The sequence below is a fragment of the Eleutherodactylus coqui genome, chromosome 3, assembly GCF_035609145.1.
Source record: "Eleutherodactylus coqui strain aEleCoq1 chromosome 3, aEleCoq1.hap1, whole genome shotgun sequence".
In the NCBI taxonomy this organism is placed as follows: Eukaryota; Metazoa; Chordata; class Amphibia; order Anura; family Eleutherodactylidae; genus Eleutherodactylus; species Eleutherodactylus coqui.
The window spans coordinates 246,521,153-246,544,704 of NC_089839.1; the positions used below are offsets into that span (position 1 = coordinate 246,521,153).

The following is a 23,552-nucleotide window of genomic DNA, read 5'->3' on the forward strand; positions in this document are numbered from 1 at the left end:
AATACTTTACTGGACCCTTCTGTGTGCAAGAAAATAGAACCCCCTCCCCCCCCCCAAAAAAAACGATCTTTTCAATTTTTGCAATATTAGTAAAAGTAGTATTATTTGTTAGTCATTAGAACAGTGCAAACTTTCTACAATACTTGGGTTATTTTCTTACTGACCTGTGAACATAGATTTGCCTAAATATTTTATATATTACTGATATTAAGCTTAGAGCAGAACTTGGAATATAAGATTATGATGTACCCGTTCCTCTAATCCATGAATCGTTTCTGGAACATAGTGAAAACCACAAGGATCTCTCATTGACTGGTAATCTGTCGTCCTTATTGATAAGATCCATCAAATGTCAAGCTGTGTGCTTTTACAGAAAAAATATTGATTTTTCAGACAATGAACTCAAACCTGATATTTTTGTTTCCCTTTTTCTAGGGTGGAAACGCCAAAAGGTAGAAGAAGATTGATTCGTATCAAGCGCTACAATAAGCTTGTCTCAACACAGTCCTAACCTCAGATAAAAGATGCACTTTGGTTTATCTTGTCTGCAGTCTAAGACTTCGCTTTTTTGGTCAATTTCATTTTTTTGAGAACTGATTTCTGAACATCAAAAACTCGTAAGACATCTGTCATGAAAAATATACTGGAAGAACCTACAAAAAGTCTCCATTATCATTAACCTAAATTAATTATCGTCTTCTGTGAATGTTTATCTCCATCCACGGTGAAGAATTTTGAAGTATCTTCCATTTCTATAAGCCGGTCTGCCGAAATAAGGCCAATGAAATATAATCAATAAAAATTGCTTGGTGGGAAAAGGATGTTGGATTTCCGTCCATCTCTTGGACTTAATCGCACACATATATTCATCGCCTGTGAACTGTAACAGCTAAATATCTTGGATATAATACCATTGTCAAGCGTGGACAAAAATTATCCGATATGTACCTGTTCCTGGTGCTCAATCTCAACACCCTGTGGGTGGCCGTGTCCATAGCAATGCAGCATGGACACTATGATATGTGTAAAACTCAGACAAAATCGGATGAAGGCATAGTGTGGGAATATATGGCTTGTCAACCGGAATCTAAGGACATGACGCAATATCTGAAAGTTAGGCTTGATCCTCCAAACAGTACCTGTGGAGACCCTCCAGAGCCTTTCTGTGCAATGGTAAGAAGCATAAAGTACAAAACGAATAAATTAGCCAATAGATTTTTGAGCATCCATTTAGTGGGCCACTAATTACCACTAAATGATTTATTGTATGTATATAGGTTTCACCAGATTTGACAGAGTTTTGATACTGTATTTGACAACATAGAAGATTGTGGCTTCATTATAGAGAATTGATATACAAAAAAGTTTAAAGGGATGTTACGTTTGTGTGTGGCGTAAGCACGGCACCCCTCATGGCCATCAAGGATACATCTCACCAAGATGTTACTCTTGTCCAAGGACATATATATTTAAACACCAACACAGGGAACACAAAGGGAGCAAAAAAATGATAAAAATGTAGGAGTGGGAATGCCATCCCTAACCAGTTTTGGTGTGGCGGACCCTGCCTAAAAGTGGGGTGATCGTCCCAATAGGGATGGCCCCACGTCTTGAACCTAAGGGATCTAGTCTGTGCCTAGATGGATGGTAGGGAAGAATATACAGCATTTTAAAAAGCTATATATATATATATATATATATATATATATATATATAGATATATATATATATATAGATATATATATATATATATAAACAGAGCTAGGCAAAGGTTAATGAGCCTCACAGTAAAAGTATCACCATTGACTCTTAACTGCGGATGACTGCTACCACACCAGACATCTCAGGCAGCACAATAACCAGCACCTATGCAGAGGCGTGTTCAGAATAAATACACTTTCTTAATGGCTGATTGGCCGGCCGGGGGTAACACCTCCCTCTCAGCCAATCAGTCCACACACCACAGGAGATATTGTGGCAGGCTTGTGAAGAACATTATACACTGGAACCTACTGAAAGATTGCCAACATAAGACACCTCAGGGGCTTTCAGTAGTGACAGAAAGAAGACATTCATTGGTGCCCATAGCGAAGATGCAGTCACGTGGACCGAGGCTGACATTGTGTGTCACATCGGTTCCACCTCTTTATTGCAGATGGCTTGCTGCAACAAGGAAAAGCAAAATTTAGTTACTGAGGAAAAATATGTCCTTGGAATTTTTAACAAGCAACATATAAAATATGCACCAATGGATTAGGAAGGTATTATGTCTAGAAACTGATACATTAGGCTATGAATAAATTATAGAGAGAGTTTACTTTACATGGGTTAATCATAATGAGCAGCAGTCAGAGAAACCATTATATAAGCAAAATCCAAAGCTGTAGAAGATACTGTGTCTTTATGAAGAAACATACATTTTTAATTAAGTGAACTAAATATTAGCAGCCAACTCTTTAGTTCTGTTAGTAATACTCTATATTCTGTATATAACTTGTACTGTGAATTGTAATCTACTTTTCTTATATAGAAGACTATGTTGTCATTAGAATTGGATAAGTAAAAGATTCGGATAAGTATAGGAGCCTAGGCCCAAGGGCAAACCCAGGATGTTGGAAGTGAGGTTTCCAACTTGGTGGCCAGCATCAACAGCCATGATCCATCTTCCTATTCTTATCTAATAAGATTTGGAGGTTAAGAAGGAGAGACATGGGAGCAGAGCACTGAAGACATCTGTACTCACTTTCGTCAAGCTGTTTCGCATTCTCAATTGCGTTCTTCATTGGCGTGGTCTTATTCTCTGTGGGTTTATGGCTGGTCCATTCCTATGACATGCTGCTTCTAGGGTGAATTCAGAATTGAAATCTAGAGGGATGGAAAAATATAAAAAATGGTACTACACACTATCAGGTTAAGAGAAGTTTTAAGCACTTGGCCTACTTTACTAAAAAGTTTCTATGGCCTTTTAGGTATTCGAGACTATTTAGGTTTACACATGTATGGGTTTCTGCTAGATTTACAGATGTAGTATCACTAAGGCATCTTGTATTAACAAGCTAATGAGGCATACATACTGCACCAGAGGCTCCCCCAAAAGTAGTGCCATACATATACTCCACCCAAAAATAGCAAAACCGTAATGCCATTGGAAATAGCGCAATAAACAGCATATCTGATTATAATTAACTCCATACAGTGTCCCACAAAGTGCTTCAAAGCGCCATGAAATTGAGTCACTTTATATACGAGGGGCTGCTGATAAGTCTTTGGCTTTACCCAGAAAGAAACGAGATAGGAAGATGAAACTTTACATTTATTTCACATACTCTCCACTGATGTCAACACACTTCTTACATCGGTATTCCAAGTTCTGTAAGCCTTGCAGAAAGAGGGATTTCGGTTGTGCCTCAAACCAGTCATCTGTAGCAGCCATGGCATCAAAAAAGGTGTAAAATTTGGTCCCCTTGAGTTGTTTCTTCAGGTTTGGAAACAGATGATAGTTGGAGGGAGCTAGATCTGGTGAATAAGGCGGGTGGTCAAGCTCCACCGGTTTTGCCGTGGTCGCTTGTGCAGTGTGAGCGGAGGCGTTGTCTTGCAGGAGCAAGATTTCTTTGGACAGCTTGCCACGCCTTTTGGCCTTCCATGCTGCCTTTAATTGGTCCAAAAGTTCAATGTACTACCTTGCATTGATGGCGGAACCATTTTGAAGGTAGTCCACTAGCAGCACGCCCTCCTTATCCCAGAGCCCAGACGCCATCACCTTAGTGGCTGATTTTTGCACCCTGAACTTCTTTGGGTGAGGAGAACCACTGTGCCTCTACTCTTTTGACTGCTCCTTGGTTACGGGGTCATACAAATAAATCCAGGTCTCATCCATAGTGACCAGTCGATCCGGGAAGTTCTTATCAGTCTGGAAACGCTGACAAATGGACCGGGAAGTTTTCACTCGCATGCTTTTCTGATCTGTTGTCAAACATTTGGGGACCCACTTTTCAGATAGCTTCTTCAAATGTTCATGGATAACACAAACATGTTCACAAGAAATCCCCATAATGTTTGCTACTCCTTTAGCTGAAATTCGCCGATTCTCCAGTATGGGGTTGTGCGCAGCATCAACGATCTCCAGAACAACAACCTCTCTCGGTCATCCAGGACGTTCCTCATCATTGGTGCTAAAGTGGCCATTTTAAATTTGGTAACCCAGTTCTTAACTGTAGAATATGAAGGGCATTGATCCCCCAATGTCTGCGACATATCACCATGAATATCCTTTGCGGACTTTCCGTGCAGAAACAAGAATTTTATCACTCCTCTGCTCTCATTTGCTGTGAATATCTCCTTAGACTCCTCCATTTTGTTTTTCCGCATGCCTAGATCACTGTTGCCATAAGCTGCAAACACAAAATTTTGAAAACATATATTAGACACATAAGGCTTTCATGTGATGTAACATTCGTTACCATAGAAACAAAAAAAGAACACAAAGCCAAAGACTTATCAGCAGCCCCTCGTAATGTCCCCAAAGTCCTACAAATAAAAAAATGCCCTAAATGTTGCCCCGTAGTGATTCATACAAAATGATGCCATATACAATTCCCCAGAACTGCACTCTATAAAATAACATTAGATAGTAGTTCCCCACAAATTTCTTAAATAAAATGTGCCCAAAAAAGATACTGTAGCATTTTAACAGTATCTCCCATCTGTACTGGAGACAGTTTTTACTATTCCCCATTTCAGTCTGTTTTTTAAAAAAAATGAATTTTGAGTCCCCAACTAAGTGTGTTACAAAAGGTACAGGATAAATACAGAATTGGTAAACCAGTGTTATGGAGAGTTACTTCAGTGAGTCGTCAAACGGCATCTGAAATACCATTTATTGACCTTTCACACACTGTGGAATATGCCCTCCTGTGGAATATTCAGCACCAACATCTGGAATGCTAACGTGCGGATTTTGATGCAGAAAATAGTAGAATTCTGCCAGCAATTCCACATAAAAATCTGCGGTTAACTATGCGGATTTTGGTGTGGAATTCCCAGGACTGTATATTGCTCAACGCTGTTGCAGAACAGTCCGCTCAGTGTGAACGATCACTAACTTGGATGGTATTATTACATGATTTCATATTGCGACAGTAGTCAGATAAACATGTCATGCATATGGTCCATACTTATCACTAGCTTACAGGAGCCAAAAGCTATTACCCATTAAGGAGGGAATCTAAAAAAAATGAGTTACACATTAATTATAATTAATTCATGATAATTATTATTGCACTTTAGGGAGTCCTTCGGGCTCATTGATGTTGTTGTGTAAACCAGTGCTTCTTAAAGAATTATTCCCATCTCTGAAATTCCTTTTCAATGTGTTTAAAATATCAAAATAATACTCCCATCCATAAGATTATTATTTTAAAAAATGTCCTGTTCTCCAGTTATTCTTCTCTGTCCACGCTTGTTGTTTACAGATCGTTGCCAGCGGTAGGAGACACCTCCACCTCTATGGAGCAGGGGCAGTCTGCACTTGCACCTTTGTTACTCCCTCTTTCTTCTTCATCCAATCTCAGGACTGAATGCGCAATAGAAGGATAGTACCCAGTCCTCATTGTTCACACTGCCCAGAAGCCCCCAAAATAGTGCCATACATATACTCCATCCAAAAATAGCAAAACATATAATGCCAATGAAAAAAGTACAATAAACAGCATATCTGATAGTAATTAACTCCATTCATTATCCCACAAAGTGCTCCATAGTAAATAGCACCATAAAATTGGGCCACTGTATATAATGTCCCCAAAGACCAGCTGGCACTTGCACCCTTGTTACTCCCTCTTTCCTCTTCATCTTGCCAGTTGGAATCTCAGGAGGGCATGCGCAATAGAAGGGTAGCACCCAGTCATCATTGTTTGCTCTGCCCAGAAGCCCTTCTTTTAAGACAATAGAGCACAGTCGTGGCAGTAGCTGGGTTGAAGGTATGTATCCGCCAGTCAATCAGAAGCTGTGAGTGTTCCTTGTACCTCAGCCTGGCAAACCCATGTCTCCACCCATCATTCTAGTGGAGACATATTGCACTAATACCGACCGGGTTGAGATCAAGTGCACATGTGCTCTTGAGACCCCATCCACTAGATGAAATGTATTTACCTTTTGTTCTTCTATCTCGAGTGGATTTAAAGATGTGATAATTTAGTTGCTAGTTTATTACACTGCATTACTTATACATGTGTCCAACCATCCCAGATTTGGCGGGACAGTCCTAGATTCGGGCACCATGAGGGCATCGCTGAAGGGCAGTTTCATGGGATACAGGGGTGTGGATTAGCATAAAGGGTTGTGTCCTGTCCTAAACTTCTGCCTTGGCACATGTTGTCTCTATAGTTGTCCTTCTTTTCAATAGTCAAAAGTTGCGAGGTATAAGTATATACATATATATATCTGCAGCACGTTTAATAGAGATCTATGCAGCAGATATTTATCAGTAGCCGTGTAATGATTTGTTGTTGTGTGACAGAGAAATCTCCTCAATCAGATTAGGACAATGTATATGAAGACAACATGGACGCTTATCAATCAATCAACATCCTGACACCATCCACAGGATCCTGTGTCTCCAGGGCTGATTCTGCTGAGCAGATAAAGGCTGAATTGTCCTCTGCTAATCCATATTGAGTGACCTCTTGGCTTCCTTCACACAGATTTTTTGTACCTTGTTTGTTCAGTTTGTAATAACACCATGAATTCCATTTGTACGTTTTTTCGGTGGCATTTTTTAAATTCACGCGTTTCGGTTTTGTTCATACGTTTTTTATTTTCTATAGAGAAGTCTATGAAGATGCACTTGAAAAAAAATGTCCTAGTTAAAGCATACCAGGTTCTAAAAAAAAAGGCAACAGATCCAAAAAAAAGCACACAAAAAATAAGGAAAAATACTACAAAAAAACAATTTTTTTTGTATTTCATATTTCACAGTTGTGTTATGGCGGACATCTCATCACCGCATTGTTTAAAACAAAAGCAGGAAAAACACCAGAAAAACCAAACGTCACAAGAACTGTTGCGTGAAAACACCTTTTGTTCATTTTCACACATTGTGGAAATACTGCAGAATTTTCGCGGCAGGGATCATTGTGTAAATTCTACAGCATTTATTGTACAAACGATGTGGAGGAGATGGTGGCACATCTGCATCGGAGGTTTGTTCCATCACAGGTGCGGCTGAAAATATCGGAAGAAAAACTGCTGGCGGATCCCGTTACAGTCAATGCGGTCCATCCGCGGTTACATACAGTAACGGAACCGTTCAGCGTGGGGATTTCCCTTTTCTGCTCCCCAAACAGTGCCAGAAAGTGGAATCCCCGGCGCAGGTGTGAAAGCACCATGAAATCTCCTTTACATGCTGCGGAAACTTTCTGCAATGAGTCAGAAGCGTATTGTTTTATGCTGCAAATTCGCTAAGTGTAAAGGTACCCTTAATCAGACCAAGCACAGTACAGCTGCGTACCATAGTTGCCTACAGAGAAATGCCGTGCAATCATATATCCGGGAGGCACCACATGGAACCACCAACATCATCCAAGCAGCCATATTGTAGGATACCTATTTAATGACAGTATTTACATAGTAGTTATGTTACACAGAAGTAGAGATGAGCGAGTAGTGCCTTAGCCGAGTATCTCCCCGCTCATCTCTAAAGATTCGGGGGCCGGCGCGGGTGACAGGTGAGTTGCGGCGGGGAGCGGGGGGGAGAGAGGGAGAGAGATCTCTCCCCTCCGTTCCTCCCCGCTCTCCCCCGCCTCTCCCCGCCGGCCCCCGAATCTTTAGAGACGAGCGGGGAGATACTCGACTAACGCACTACTTGCTCGAGTAGTTTGCCTTAGCGAGTATGCTCGCTCATCTCTACACAGAAGCCATTGCTACAACAAAACAGAAAGTAAGATTCTTTAGCCTATGTCCACATGAGTTCAATCCATTCCAGAAAAACTCAATATGGATTTGCTTCTTAATCCACGGCAGAAAACCAGTGTATGGCAGGTTTACATACACCTCTGGTCCCCACTGGCCGACAGATAAAAGTAAGGGTGGCCGTAGACATTAGATAGAAGTATGGTGATGGTTGACCAACTGTCGAACAACCAATTGCCTGCTGAATGATGCAGCCTTACATACTTTAGTCCGTATCGGCCATTACAGTCATTAGATTGCCCATACATGTTCAATGATTTCTTCCACCGGAAACTTTCTTTAAAAGAAGAGATTGTTCACGGCCGAAAGATTTCTGTAAGAACTAAAGCCCTTTTATCCAACTATCGGTTGTATATTTCGATCGTAGCCAACATCTTTCCAGACCATGGTCTTTGGTCGGCTAAAACGACATTCTTTGTAAAATGTCACCCGAGAATATTGTTTTAGTTGAAATTGTCAATTTTCATCAACTTTAGTCTAATTTCTATGGGCTCCCTACGGGCAATTGGTCATTGTGCATCGTCTATGTAACACATTGTTTCACCATTGACAAAGAGTTAACTCTCCTGCCTCGTTTGAAAGCAAGTCTGCATTCATTTACACATCCAATGCGGTTGTGCGGCTAAGATGCAGGTGCCAATTTTCTCTCCTGACATAGTGTGGATACGCTTGGTTAGCGAGCGCTCCTGTATTACAGCTGCTAACTCTACACTATTCATCACTCGAACATCTGTACATTGTGTGCAGAGAAGTAACGAGGCGTCCACACTGAGATAACTGGAAGCTAAAGTGCCACTTTCTGGGTGCTTTGTCTTGTGTTCAGTAGCTGTTAGTACTTAGGTGCCTGCAGGCATCCATTACATATGTTTATGTGCATTCCAGAAAGCTGGAGATCTTCTGCGCAGGATTTCTTTCTCTTCATTGCCAATCTGTGGCGCACAACACATGCCCTTTGTGATTGCAGTTTCTTACGTAGCTGTCGTTTTAAAAGCAGGTGTAAGTTTAATTAAGAATGAGAGGAGCATAATGGAGGCTCCATAGGAACACTGCAAACAGTAATCTCTAAATTCCAGCTTGGAATGGCTTGATGCACATTATGAATGACATTTTGACTATTAAATATTCTTAGTTTTTTTGCACAGCACATATTCCACTATTATAAGAACTCTGCCATCAACAATTTAAGGTTCGTCTCTGTTGAATGCCTTTACAGAAGTGATTCTGGCAGGGATATAGTATTAAGAATTGCTATTTATTAGTGTTGAGTAAAGTAGTCTAACCCTGTTTTAGTTTGAACTTTGGTGAAAGTTTGGTTCAGCGTGAACCTGAACCTCAGGCGGCTCGCTCGGCCAAGCCCTCTAAAATTATTCTCTTTTTCTTCTTCATTTATTAGGAAGAACGACTACTTTTATAACTCTTAGGCCTCCCTCACACAGGCATTTTTGTACAGCATTTAGCGCTCTTTTTTTAGTGCTGCGCTAAACTCTGTACAACGCTCCCCTTCATTTCAATGGGGCTGCTCACACAAGCGTCAAAACGCAGCGTTTCCAACGTAGCGCTTTGAGAGCGATGCATGTTCTATCTTTGGCCATTTTTGGTCCTGCATTGCCCATTGAAATGAATGGGCAATGGTTTCAGCCCTGCCGAAAACACAGCCTAGGTACGCCACCTGTGGGAAAAAAATCAATACTTACCTTGCAGGTGCTGTCGGGGTCCCTGGCGCCACTCTCTGGACCTCTGTGCCGGCTGACGGGCACTTGTCAGGCCAGCAGAGGATCTTTTTCTAGTAACACCTCCAGCAAGAGATTGCTCTGATTGGCTGAGACGGCTGGGAGACAGCCCACTCAGTCAATCACAGCCAGCGCTGGATGCTCTGATCAATGGCTGTGATTGGAGCATCCAGCTCACTCCTATTTGGTTAACCCTTTCCAATTCAATTTGTATCCTAGTTTTCCAAGGGGGCTTACTCTTTTTCTGCCATTACACAACAGCGCTATATCCTGGCTAAAGCCAGTACTGCATGAGGTGACACGTTGGATGGGCTCCGACAGCAGAGAGGCTGGCAATATACAGTAAGAGAACCCCAACGGACGTCTTCCAACTATCGGAGCTGTACAGCCTTAAATCATAATGTCTTTAGACGTCAGACAGTGGATTGGAAAGGGTTAATGTTTTGCAGACAGTAATATGGAGCAAATGTAAATCTATATACCGTATCTATTCATATGGCAATTTTTTTCACTGTCATTTTTTAAAAATGCAGCATGACGTCATTTTGCCCATTTTGATTTTATTTTCTATTGGAGAAATACTGATCAGTATCTGCCCAGTTGAAAATAAAACCAATGACAGTAATACGAGGCAAATACAGATCATATACTGATGAAATGCTAATAACATACAGATGTAATGTCATTTGTAACATGTCTGTATTAGGGCTCCTACACACTTGCATTTTTTTAACACTGCGTTTTTTAATGTGAATCTCAATTGGGATGTTCTAATGTTAACGCAGCATTAAAAAGGCAAGTGGGTAGGTGCCCTTATAGATCCATATTACAGACCTGTTCCGATACGCAAGTCTGAGGGCTTTTTCCCACGAACGTAGGTGTTTTTATGTCTGCCTGTCAGTGCCGTAAAAACGCGTGAAGGGGTGCACAAATCTCCCCGCCTCTTGTCCTCAGCCAGCAGTGGAAGGGGGTGGAGCAGGGCAGAGTTTAGCCCCACCCCACCCCTTCCAATTGCAAACAGCCAGAGGGGAGGAGAGAGCAGGAGAGAAGAGGGTGGGAGTTTAGCAGTCCCGCCCATAGGACCCATGCAGTGACCGACGTATTCCAGGCACAAAGACAGTTTCATGACTATCTTTGCTGCCCAGCGTAAAAGTGCCCAGTACTATTTTTGCTGGCGGGCAATTTTATGTGGCGGGAATACGTCTGTGTGATCTGATGCATTGGAATCTAATGCATCAGATTGTAGCGTATATCACCTGTGAATAAGCCCTGAAACTGGCCATAAAGGCATTTTTGAGGTGGCACTTTTTTCCGTCCTTTTATATCCAGCATTTTTGCTATAGAGAAGCCTATTCAAAAATGCAAGAAAAAAAAACCTACAATCTGCTACGATAGCAAAAAAAAACATAAAACAATATTGCCACTGACACAAAATCAAGTATAAAAAAAGCCCCATCAAAAATACTCTTACCTTGCATGTTGCGATCTAAAGCTAAAAATGTTCACAGCATTTCTTGCAGCAAAAAAGACCCTGAAAAGACAACTAAAAACTTATGAGTTGTCCAGAAAGAAAGCTTTGAAGCCACGTTTAGTTTATGGGAGGAAAATGCTGCAGATTTTCTGCAGCAGAACTGCATGCAAAAATAAATCCACAGCATTAACAGTAGCAAAATAGTGGATAAGATTTAGTACAAATCCATGGAGTCAACTGACCTGCGGTATCAATTTATGTTGCAGATTTACGCAGTGGATTTCATCCTTTCAAATGGGGGGTATAATCTGTGGCAAATCCAATCCAATTTGAATGGTGAAATCCACAGTGGATTCACAGAAAAGTCCACAGCATTAATTATTCTCTTAGCCCCTTGGGCTAATAGGAGGATGGCCCTGTCCCCATCCAATACTGCCTTTAGATAGGCGAAGACAAATCCTCTCTGGCACTTAATAGACCTTATAACTACAAGGATACTTATTTACAATGATATCTACTTACCTCTATTGTGTTATATATTCTTATCGTTAAGGAATAGCACATTTATTATGTAGATATGCTGTCAAACACATCAGCTATAAGTGTGGAAATAGTTTGCTGATTGTATATGCAAATAACAAGGGATTTGCACAACCTGTAGATTTCCTGAAAACGTTACAAAATCTTAGCCGAGATGCTATGTTGTTTGTTTAGTATTTTTGCAAACTGAGAGGCCTCTAATGCGTTTGTCCGACCCCTGGAGAATGGTCGTAATGTAACTAATCTGCAATATATCTCTCTCAGATATAAACTAATCTGAGCCTGACAGCCGAGACAGCTGGATATTCAATTACCAGTAATGACACTGTTCGGTGAGAGCAGGAGATACATTCTCTCCCCGTGCTGACACATTGTCACGTTGCATTATATTAAAAATCCTGATATTGGTTGCAAAATAAAATCCTTATGCATGCATTAGATATATATATAGAGAGAGAGCACCATGTACATTGTAAAAGTTTTAGGCAGGTGTAAAAAAAAGTGTTGTAAATAAGGATGCTTTCCAAAACAGGATTGCTAATAGTTTATTTTTGTTAATTAACAAAATGCAAAGCAAATTAACAAAAGAGAAATCTCAAGCAAATTAATATTTGGTGTGACCACCCTTTGCCCTTTAAAACACCATCAATTTCTCTAGGTACACTTGTACAAAGTCAGGGCTCCTTCTCACGTTTTTACAGTCGCCCACGTGCACCATAAAATCGCATAAATGAAGAAAAGACGCAATCAGCGTCTTAATTTGCGGTTCTCTTCCGTTCACTCGGCCGGGTGTGACATATTAGCAAAAAAATACTATCAATTGTTTGAAAGATTATTTTTGCATGTAAATGGACCTTTAGAGGCTCAAAACTGGTTGAGGAGCAGCCTAAAGGCCCATTTACATGCAGAGATAATCGTTCAAAGGATTGAAAGATTAGTGATCGTTTGGCATAAAGTACTAATGGGCACTAATGCCCATTAGAACTTTAGCAGCTTAATTTGCATGCAAATGAGCCTCCTGAGCTGCTTGTTGAACTCAGCAAGTGGTGTGAGTTCTGCATTTAGCTCCATTGTTCTGGCACAGCCTGCTTAGAGAATACAGTGTAATCAGCCACTTCCATGGAGATAACAGCCTAAGGTCTGTTTTCTCTCAAGCGTTGCAGATAGAATGCAATGTAATCTCCTGCCCCTGTGGAGAACACAGCGCGTAATCTGAATGATGGATTTTAAACTCACCTAAAAATCATTGTTCAGGCGAAGAGTGCATACTGGTAGCATTTACTTGCACACAACAGTTATCGCTCAAAAGCCATAGTTTTAACGAAGCAATAATTATTGCGTGTAAATGGGCCTTAACTATTCTACAAAGGTGAGATTGTAGAAGACAGTTTGATGTCACAGGTCATACACCATGGCAGAAGTGAGCGCAGCAACAAGACACAAAGTAGATAGTTGTACCCCAGTTAGATTTCACAGTAGACTGGGGTTTCAAGATGTGCTGTTCAAGCTCTATTGAAGAATCACAAAACAGTGGGCAACGTTGAGGACTATAAACACAGTAGGCCAAGGAAACTTAGGGCAGCAGATGAAAGAGACATTGTGTTTGCTTCCCTTCAAAATCCTAGATAACAATGCCAAATTAAAATTATTTCCTGATCTCTTCACACACCCTACAATTACGAGCATCACTTAGATATTTTACTGGTCACCCTACAAGCTTTTGATAGCCCATATCTGTGGGAGGTTCCATTTGCTCTTCATGTGCAAAGTAACAATGTGGCTTATTTTACTCTGGACAGTCTTAGAATTTCACAGATTAAGGTTTTATACCACATATTAGTTGGTCAAATGTACGCGAAAAATTCTTAAAATTATATTCAATTTTTGGAAATTTTTTATAATTTTTGGCTCTATTTTGACCATGTCCCTTTTCTGGACAAGTAGGTAAAGTGTCTAAAGTGTCTAAAAACACAAAGCAAATATGGTGCAAAACATGTATCACAGTTTACTGGTACAATTTGCCCTAGAAAACTATTTGGAATACTAAATCTGCCGCTGATACTCTTCATTTGTCTGTTGACCTGCTGGGTTTCATCCAAGCTTTTAGCCTGTCTTTAATATCTCTGCATGGGTGGCAATCACCGCTAGATGACCTCTTCACTGCATTGTGGCTGTCTGGAATTGTTACTTCATGTTGAGATGCTCTCCATTTCCTGCCCATACCTTAATGTCCCAGAACGCCCAATAAGTGCCTCTAAACCAGACATGGAGGCCTGATCAGTTCGTCAACTTTTCTTTTTCTCCTCAAGGACACATAAGCATATCACAATTTTTTAGCTTAATTGTCTTATATGTTTGTAACCTGAATCTTTGACATTCGAAAGCAGGACTGCAAGGGAATTATAGGTTATCAGCCAATTCATATCATCTACTCCCTAGTCTTGTAACCCTAAATGTTTAATTACTACTCTAAGCCTCATATTATGCTGATGATTGGTAACTTGTATTACCCTCCTCTATACTGTACTGTATTTTGCACTTACCAATGGTCTTGTACGTTCTTTGACCCTCTATATTTGGCTGAAAATATGTGTATGCTGCTCTGTTTTCTTGTTGAACATCCCCCCCCCCAACCCTACCTACCTGCCCATAGGTTACAGAGAGCCATACCTGTCAGTGTATTGTAGTTCTTTATTTGTATCTCAAGTTTTTCTACAATCCAATTTAGGGTATTGCTTGTTTTGTTTTTATTTCCATTTACTGTTGAGTATGCTCTTCCTTCGACCAGCATGGGTATATGGCCTTCTACTCTTTTCTGATTGGCTGTACCCTTAAATATAGTATTATGGCTACATTTAAGGTCATCTACTTTAATGTAAGGGAGGTTAATATACCAGAAATGGGATCTCAGATTTTCTATTTTATACACAAAATGAGGTTACGTATTCTATGTCTCCCCAAGCCTCTTCACCAATTAAGTCATTTACCAGCCTTTAAGAATTATTACTACCCTACCTGGTGCCATATCAGTAACCACCTAAACAAAACAAATGGAGTAGCTATGTGTTTCACAAGTCTTTTCCCCACCAGATTCTGGAGGCTAAGATGGATACAGAGGCCCGATATATTTTCATTAAATATACTATACATGGTCAAAGCTGTAGTATGTAATCAAGGGCAACTCATATTCTTAACCAAAGTTATAGATAAACTCAAAGTCTTTGCCCAGGTTCCTTCTTATTTTGTGGAGATCTAAATCTGGCACTGCAACCCCTGCTAGATACCTCATCCAGCCTCTCAACGTTAACTCACAATAAGCTTACCAAAATATGTTTCCCTTTATGCATATATATGTGATACTTGGAGGCTCTCCTATCCTGATAATCGAGATTATACTTTCAATGTACTCCCTTGATATTTTTGGATGTCCTGCTGCTACAGTTGCCTTAGTCATGATTAGATCCTGTATCTTTTTGTACTTCGACTTCCCCTGCAACTCCCTAATTTTCTTTTCTGTATCCCAATTCTTAAAGCTCTAGTAAAGGTTTGTATAAGTAAAAAATAATGGGGGGAGAGGGACATGCTTGCCGTTTTCATAGTTTCTAAAAAAAAGGCAAAGAGATGTGATGTAGAGATGAGCGAGCATACTCGTCCGAGCTTGATACTCATTCGAGTATTAGGGTGTTCGAGATGCTCGTTACTCGAGACGAGTACCACGCGATGTTCGGGTCACTTTCATTTTCTTCCCTGAGAAATTTGTGCACTTTTCTGGCCAATAGAAAGACAGGGGAGGCATTACAACTTCCCCCTGCGACGTTCAAGCCCTATACCACCCCCCTGCAGTGAGTGGCTGGCGAGATTAGGTGTCACCCGAGTATTAAAATCTGCCCGCCCGCGGCTCGCCACAGATGTATTCTGACATAGTTCAGGGAAAGTGTTGTTGATGCCGGAGCTGCTATAGGGAGAGCGTTAGGAGTGATTTTAGGCTTCAAGAGCCCCAACGGTCCTTCTTAGGCCATAGAAATCGCAGATCGCACCTATGTGCGATCTGCAATTCCTGTTCTCTTCTCTATATGCGCTCAATGGGGCCGGCGGCAGCAGCGCCGACCCCATTGAGAACATATAGAAGACAAATCATTCTTCTCTGCCACAGCTGTAACAGCTGTGGCAGAGAAGAACGATGTTTGCCCATTGAATTCAATGGAGCCAGCAATACAGCAGGTTCCATTGAAAGCCATGGGCTGCCGGCGATCGCGGGATGAATTGTCGGGAAGGGCTTAAATATATAAGCCCTTCCCTGCAATTCATCCAGAAATGTGTTACAATAAAAATATATACCGTATATACCGGCGTATAAGGCGACGGGGCGTATAAGACGACCCCCCAACTGTCACCTTATACGCCGGGAATACAGCGGAGCAAAGAATAAAATTCATTACTCACATCCCCCGGCGGTCTCCGGCGCTGCTGCAGGATGTCGCTCCCTCCTGGTCCCTGGCAGAGCATTGCTTTCTGGACGCAGGGCTTGAAATCTCCGCCTCCAGAAAGCTACTGTGATTAGCTAACACACGCCGTCAGCCAATCACAGCCATTCAATGACATCATTGTCATTGGCTGTGATTGGCTGAAGGCACGTGTGTTTTCTGGAGGCGGGGATTTCAAGCCCTGCGTCCAGAAAGCAATGCTCTGCCGGGGACCAGGAGGGAGCGACAGCCTGCAGCAGCGCCGCAGAACGCCGGGGGAAGTGAGTAATGATTTTTATTCTTTGCTCCGCTGTATTCCCGGCGTATAAGGTGACAGTTGGGGGGTCGTCTTATATGCCCCGTCGCCTTATACGCTGGTATATACGGTATATATTTTTATTTTTACACATTTCTGGATGAATTGCAGGGAAGGGCTTCTATATTTAAGCCCTTACCAACAATTCATCCCGCGCACGCCGGCAGCCCATTGCTTTCAGTGGAACCTGCTGTATTGGCGGCTCCATTGAATTCAATGGGCAAACATCGTTCTGTGCCACAGCTGTTACAGCTGTGGCAGAGGAGAACGATCTTTATGCTGACAGTGCGGGGGGGGGGGGGCTTGCCGCTATTGTGGCTTAATAGTGGGACCTGTGAACTTGAGATGCAGCCCAACATGTAGCCCCTCGCCTGCCCTATCCGTTGCTGTGTCGTTCCCATCACTTTCTTGAATTGCCCTGATTTTCACAAATGAAAACCTTAGCGAGCATCGGCGATATACAAAAATGCTCGGGTCGCCCATTGACTTCAATGGGGTTCGTTACTCGAAACGAACCCTCGAGCATCGCGAAAATTTCGTCCCGAGTAACGAGCACCCGAGCATTTTGGTGCTTGCTCATCTCTAATGTGATGTTAGATATCTAGATTCTAGATATCTAGAAATTTTTAGGAGAAAGATACTAAATTATGAGAATGGGATGACATATCACTTATATTTTAACATAGCCTACACAGACTCAAGACCCTTTATGCAAGTCGATGATTGGTCATAGGTGTTCATTTACCTGATCTTCGGACCGTATGAAGATGCCTCCAATAAGCCCAACAATTGCTCTTTCGTTGCCTGATTGAATGGATTTACAGTGGAAACAATCTTGGTTGTTGGTAGCATTTCTCCCCATGAAACTGGGGATGTGCTGCTGATGGTGAAGAAACTGGATGAATGATTGTATTTACAATCATTTGTCCCCCATACATTCTGAATTGGCATGTGTGAAGGTCACGTAAAGGAACGTCAATCAATGACATAGAGCTATGTAAATGGAGTCTACATCGATATTCGGTATGAATACATTTCTGTGTGCAGCTCTTATTTAAAACTAATGAAATCCCACTGTACTTTCCAATAGGTAAATAGGTAAATAATTAGATAAAAATAGGAAATATTATATTCAGCATGCTCTCTAGATTTATGCAAATTGAGCTAAAACATACTTTTCCAAGTGTAAAATATTAATACTGTGGATGACTAATACATTTAACAACTCAAGAAATGTCATACTGGGAAAATAATAGGTCTGTTAAAACAAAGCATCACTCACCTTCCATGCAAATGAAATGGTAGCAGCTACATTTAAATACATGTGGTGGGGACCACAATCTAATACTTAGCATGATGTTCAGCTCGGTGATGATGAAAACCTAATGGTTATGGTAATTAGTGTCTGATGTCTTTCATAGGAGTATTTTCTATTGAGTTGCCCCCCCTATGGCATTGATAGATAATACTGGGATGTTCATTTCTTTGCGTTCTTAGAATGAAACACTTTTCCTCTCCATTGTGGAGTTAGAAGGATATCAGTATTCAGTACATTTACTACCTGTCTCAGATAACGTTTAATGCAATTGTTGCAGAGTGAAGTTATCTGAATTAATAAACAGGTACATACCATGTTGGATATCAGCATCAGGGTCTATTGCCTCTCTGCTGAGAACACATTCCCACTTTATTCACTAAATGTATTCTGCAATTTTCTGGAACTACTGGTCTATCTGCATCATGGAACTAAGGGCTACAAAATTATACAGAAGCTGTCAATAATATGACCTTAAATTGGAAGGTAAATGTTTCTGCAACTGATAATTACAAGCCAGATCACTGGTTAAAGAAAAACTTGAAACATAAAGGGTTAAACTTATCAATGCAGTTACACCCGATTCTTGGCATAGTATTTAGGCTTAAAGAGGACCTATCACTGGACATAGCATATCTGTTTTATCTGAAAGAAATCATTATTTCCCCTCCTTCCAACCAATTTTTTTTCCATGTTTTGCATGTTTCAAAAAAAGGAAAAAAGGGAAATTAAATATAAACTGCTGTATAGGCCATGCACCCAGTATGTAAATGACCTAACTCCCTGCAAGAGTTGGGTCTGGAAGCTTTGGTTAGGTGATCCCAGAATAGCCAGTGTCTTCATACAACCACCCATTGCAGCATACAGAATAGGAGATCTTGCTCGCTAACTTGACATATTGTGGCTGTGACTGAGGTCTATTTGACATGACTGCATGCGTTTTTATGGTTGGCTGCACACGCGGTAAAATCACATGAATGAAGAACTGCCGCGATCGAGTCCCAATCTTTAGCCGCGTATTTTCTGCCATTCATACGCTGAAGTGCGGAAAAACCCATCAATCGGCAGAAATCCTCGAAATGACTATCAATACTTATATAGAGCCAGCTGTCTTCTTTTCCCAGCGTTGGACGCAGGTGAACTCTCTCCCTCTCCCTTTTCTTTCCACTTCCATAGAAGTCTATGGGAGCTTCCAGTGTATCTTGGCAAAAGATAGGGCAAGACCTATCTTTTAACACATCATATAAAATCAGTGACCGAAAACGATCGCCGATGTGCTACGCTTTCCCACATGATTTTTTTTATGTGCCCAAAAATTAGTCATGTAAATGAATACATTGGAATCCAATGCTTCACATGATTGGGATTTCTAGGCAATTTTTTTACGCTGCTAAATAGCATATATAAAGGAGCACTGTCTACAGCATTTAAAGGGCTTTCCCATGACATAAAATTGCTTCACAACCACTCTGTCCTTCCTGGTTGCTGTTGACCAGCTCATGTGACTTCTGTAGCCTCTGATTGGCTGCAGAAATCAGGGGGAAGCCGTTCCTATTCAAAGATCAGGTAGTGTGCATCGCTGGATCGATGGGAGACAGGATGGATAAGTACCCCAACTTTTATTGCTTTAACAGATTGGGATCCAGTTTTGAAAAGTCATATCACACCCAGACAATGTAACAACCACTTTGACCAACAGAGTAACTAACATAAACTTTTATGAGACACCTAGAGATATTAAATTGTTGGAGGATTTTACTGCAAAACATGTTCCACATCTTCGGATGCTGACAGGTGGTTTAAAATATCAGATTTGATCTCTTATTTTATCAAATGAAGGTTGGAAAAGAATTTAGATATCTAATTGGTCCCTGTGGGTAACAGTGCTTTTTTATAAGACCCTCTATCGCTGTACATCACTAACTTCTCTGATACTGAACTCGATAAACAGACTATGGATCTGAAGTGGTGGCATATTCTTTTTACTCCAAAGGAAATTGATATTTTTCTACCTGCAGGAGTATCCTATGAATAAATTGGCATAATATTCTGTATTTGATGTGTAATTATGTGTACTTTTTAGCATTCTTTTTGGCTCTGTTCACACGAGTCTGCTGGTGCAAGGCATATTAGAAATGAGGTAATCACAATTTACTTGATACATACATTTTTTAAAAAGTGCTTCCCCATGTAACAGGTAGACGGTACGTGATGTATGTGATGGTGCAATGGTGGCGGAGATGGAGCAGTACATTTTTTAAATCAAAAATAAACTTGGCTTAACAAAAACATTACTAACATTATTCCGCTCCATAGGAGGGTTTGCACACTTAAATGCTAACTTTGAGGAACATTTTTCCAAAATGAGTCAAATCACAAGGAATTCTTTTAGAAAAAAATGTAAAAAATGAAACTATAATATTGTAAAAGAGTTTTAAAAAAAACTATATTTAGTATTACCAACCGATATTCGCGCCCATCTGTGGCATTACTTTCGAATGCAGTCGTTCACATGGGCGGGTAATAACGTTGCACTGTGCAAAATGGAACATACGCGACAGAAATACATGCCGACGCATATACAGCGGGCAAAAAAATAGTTCTAGAACTATTTTTTGACCGATATACGGTGGCAGCTCCTATAGACTCCTATGGGAGCTGGAAAAAAAGGGAGGTGGAGGTATTTCAGCAATGTCCAACACTGCGAAAAGCTTACAGGTGCCTCTATATAGGCATTGGAAGGCATCCCGAGGATTTTCCAGGGTGCTACATATTTTTTTACTGAAAACGTTGCTCCCGTTCATGTGAATGGGTGAGAAAATGCTGGCCATGAGCGCAGAAAAGCGATTGTTCATGCAATTTGACGGAGCGGCAGAGAAAACGTAAAAACGCATACGACCGTGTGAAAGAGTCCAAAGGCTGCATTTAAGCAAACCAATTCCCATTTGAACAAGCAAGTGATGTCATCGTTCGCTCTCGTTCTGCCTGTTTAGATAGCCAGACACATCATTGGCTGCTTCAAACAAGCATCATTTAGTATCGTCCAGTTATTCCCATTTGCTGTATAAGTGAAGATGAAAGACTGAATGAGTGCTGTTTAAACTGAATGATAAGTGAACGAGCCAACAATGATTTTCATGCCTGCATGAAATGAGAAATGAGCAAAGAGTGAACGATTCTCATTCGTCATTCAGTCATTGGCTGGCACTTAGACTAAGCGATTATTGTTCACTTTCGCTCGTTTGAATGATGTTTTGAACAATAATCGCTCTGTCTAAAAGCATCTTAAGTGGGAAGATTGCAGTTGACTTTACCTTGGGTCCAAGAGATGCAATTGCTCTTTTGCTCTTAAAGCATTAAATATCATTGTTGTTATTGTAGCAGGGCGATAAAATTGGGTCAACCCAATTTTTAGCAAAAGTCAAAAGAAAATCGTTTTTACAAATAAAAGTCATCTGTGTGTTTTTCTATGAATGTTGCTCTGTTGCCTTTCAGTACTGGGGTCTTAGGTTCAAGTCCCATCAGTTATAACATCTGCATAAACGTCTGTCTTCTTTCCCCCCTCTTCTCTTTCTCACTTTCTCTTTCCTTACTCCCCTTTCCTTTTAAATCTCCCACCTTCCCCCCTTTTTTTCTTTTTGCCTCGCCATTCATGCTAACTATCGGACCTCTTATGTTTGGTTCTCTTAATATATGGGGTTTTAATGTTCTGCAAAAGAGGTCACAGGTTCATTATCATAGGCACAGGCAGGAGGTTCAAGTGTTACTCTTTTAGAAGAAGCATTTTAAGGCAGGGCATGGGATAGCTTTTGGCAATAAGTACTATTTTCACCGGTTCCACAGTGCCAACTCCAACTCAAGTTCACGGGGAGTGTTCATTTTACTACACAAATCTCTAGCCCACTTCGTAGTGGATTCTCAGGCAGATCCGTAGGGTTCATATGTTTCTCTTAAGGTAAAAATCATTCCACTATGTTTACTATTATGAAGTGGTATCTTCTGAATCAGGGCCAGATTGTGTCTTGCTGTTCTCTCTTAGCCCTTTTGAAGAGGGGTAATAGTTGCTGGTGGGGACTTCCCAATGGACCCACTCATTGACATCTCTTCTGATCGAAGTCCAGTCACTTCACAACAACTCCGCTTTATTAAACATTTTTTGCACCCTCTTAAACTAGTAAACATATGGAATATTTTATATCCTCAAGACAAAGACTTTACCTTTTTCTATCACTCACATAACTCTTGCAGACGTATTAATTCCTCCTCGGTCATAATGCACTCTCCTTGTCTCCTGAGGACTCTGTTGGTGACATGATATGGTCCAATCATGCCTCTATACTTTTGGTGGTGTCTCCACCAGATTGGGTCGTCAGTGGAATTGGAGATTGAATGACAATTTACTGATGTGGTCTGTGCCTCTTACATTTAGGGTGCGGGCAGACGAGCGTAGGCGTATTTACGTTCGCACGAGCGCAACGTATAATCGCCCGAGCGATCGTTTTTCACTGATCACGACCAGAGCTAGAAAGCGTATTTTCGTTTGTTCCTACTTTGCAAACGGTCTTTTCGGCGATCGAATATGCGTTGGCGCGTATTTCGGTCGCATATGTTCCGGTTTTTTTCGAATTGCCGTTTTTACGCGCCGTAAAATCGCCCATGTGAACAAATACATTCGAAACCATTGCCTCAGATGGTCACGTATATACGTTTGGTCGCAAAAACGCGCCGTTTATGCGCTCGTCTGCCCGCACCCTAAGGAAGCTATCTCACTCTTTGTGTACACCCACGCCTCAAATAATACTCCCTAACTGACATAGTGGGAAGCATTGAAGTGCGTCCTAAGGAGGACCCTGATTAAGCATGCGACAAGACTTAAGAGGGAGAAGGTCTTTTAGAATTTCAAATCTCCTTCAGCAGATCCACGCTCTTGAAATGTCCCACATTAAATCAGCCAGAATAAATGCTTTCACCCTTTATTCTGGCTGATTTAGGGCGCCCACCCACTGGCGATTTTTTTTTCTTTGCGTTTTGCGTTTTTTCTCAAGAGCAATTAGAATTGAATGTACTCCTGTCCACTGGCGTTTTTTTTTGCAGTGCGTTGCGATTTTTAACATAGGAGTTGTCAGTTGCATATGTGTCCTTATTTTTCTCCTAATGCACCCATGAATGTCAATGGAAATTAATGGAAAAGGAGCGAAAACGCTGCGAAAACACCGCAAAAAACGCAGCGAAAAACGCACGGAAAACGCGAACGAAAATCGCAAACGCCAGTGGGTGGGCGCCCTTAATCAAGACTTAGGGCGTCCACCCACTGGCGTTTGCGATTTTCGTGCGTGAAAAACACAGCGTTTTCGTCGCGTTTTTGGCGCGTTTTCGCGGCATTTTCGCGGCTTTTTGCGTTAATTTACATTGACATTCATGGGTGCATTAGGAGAAAAATAAGGACACATATGCAACTGACAGTTCCTATGTTAAAAATTGCAACGGACTGAAACAAAAAACGCCAGTGGACAGGAACACATTCAAAACTAATTGCTCTTGAGAAAAAACGCAAAACGCAAAGGAAAAAAAATCGCCAGTGGGTGGGCGCCCTAAGGCTGCACTTAAGTCCTTATTTGATCAGAAACATTTAGGATTTCTGGACTAATATAAATGCTTCTTCTATGAATATTCTAACAAATCCGTCAGACCTCTCTCGCTTGCTTCACGCTAGGGCAACTCACACCTATGTCTCAAGAATCAAAATTGC

The 23,552-nt window shown here is 41.1% G+C and overlaps 1 protein-coding gene across 4 annotated transcripts in view; it reads left to right on the top strand.

The window, feature by feature from the left end:
* Positions 1–710: 710 nt before the first annotated feature.
* NTNG1 (netrin G1) overlaps positions 711–23,552 on the top strand; it is a 276,714-nt gene continuing 253,872 nt past the window's right edge. For all 4 annotated transcript variants that reach the window (XM_066594726.1, XM_066594724.1, XM_066594727.1 and 1 more), the window contains exon 1: positions 711–1,173. In XM_066594726.1, the coding sequence (XP_066450823.1) occupies positions 943–1,173 (231 nt within the window). In that variant the 5' untranslated portion in view covers positions 711–942. The remainder of the gene's footprint in view (positions 1,174–23,552) is intronic.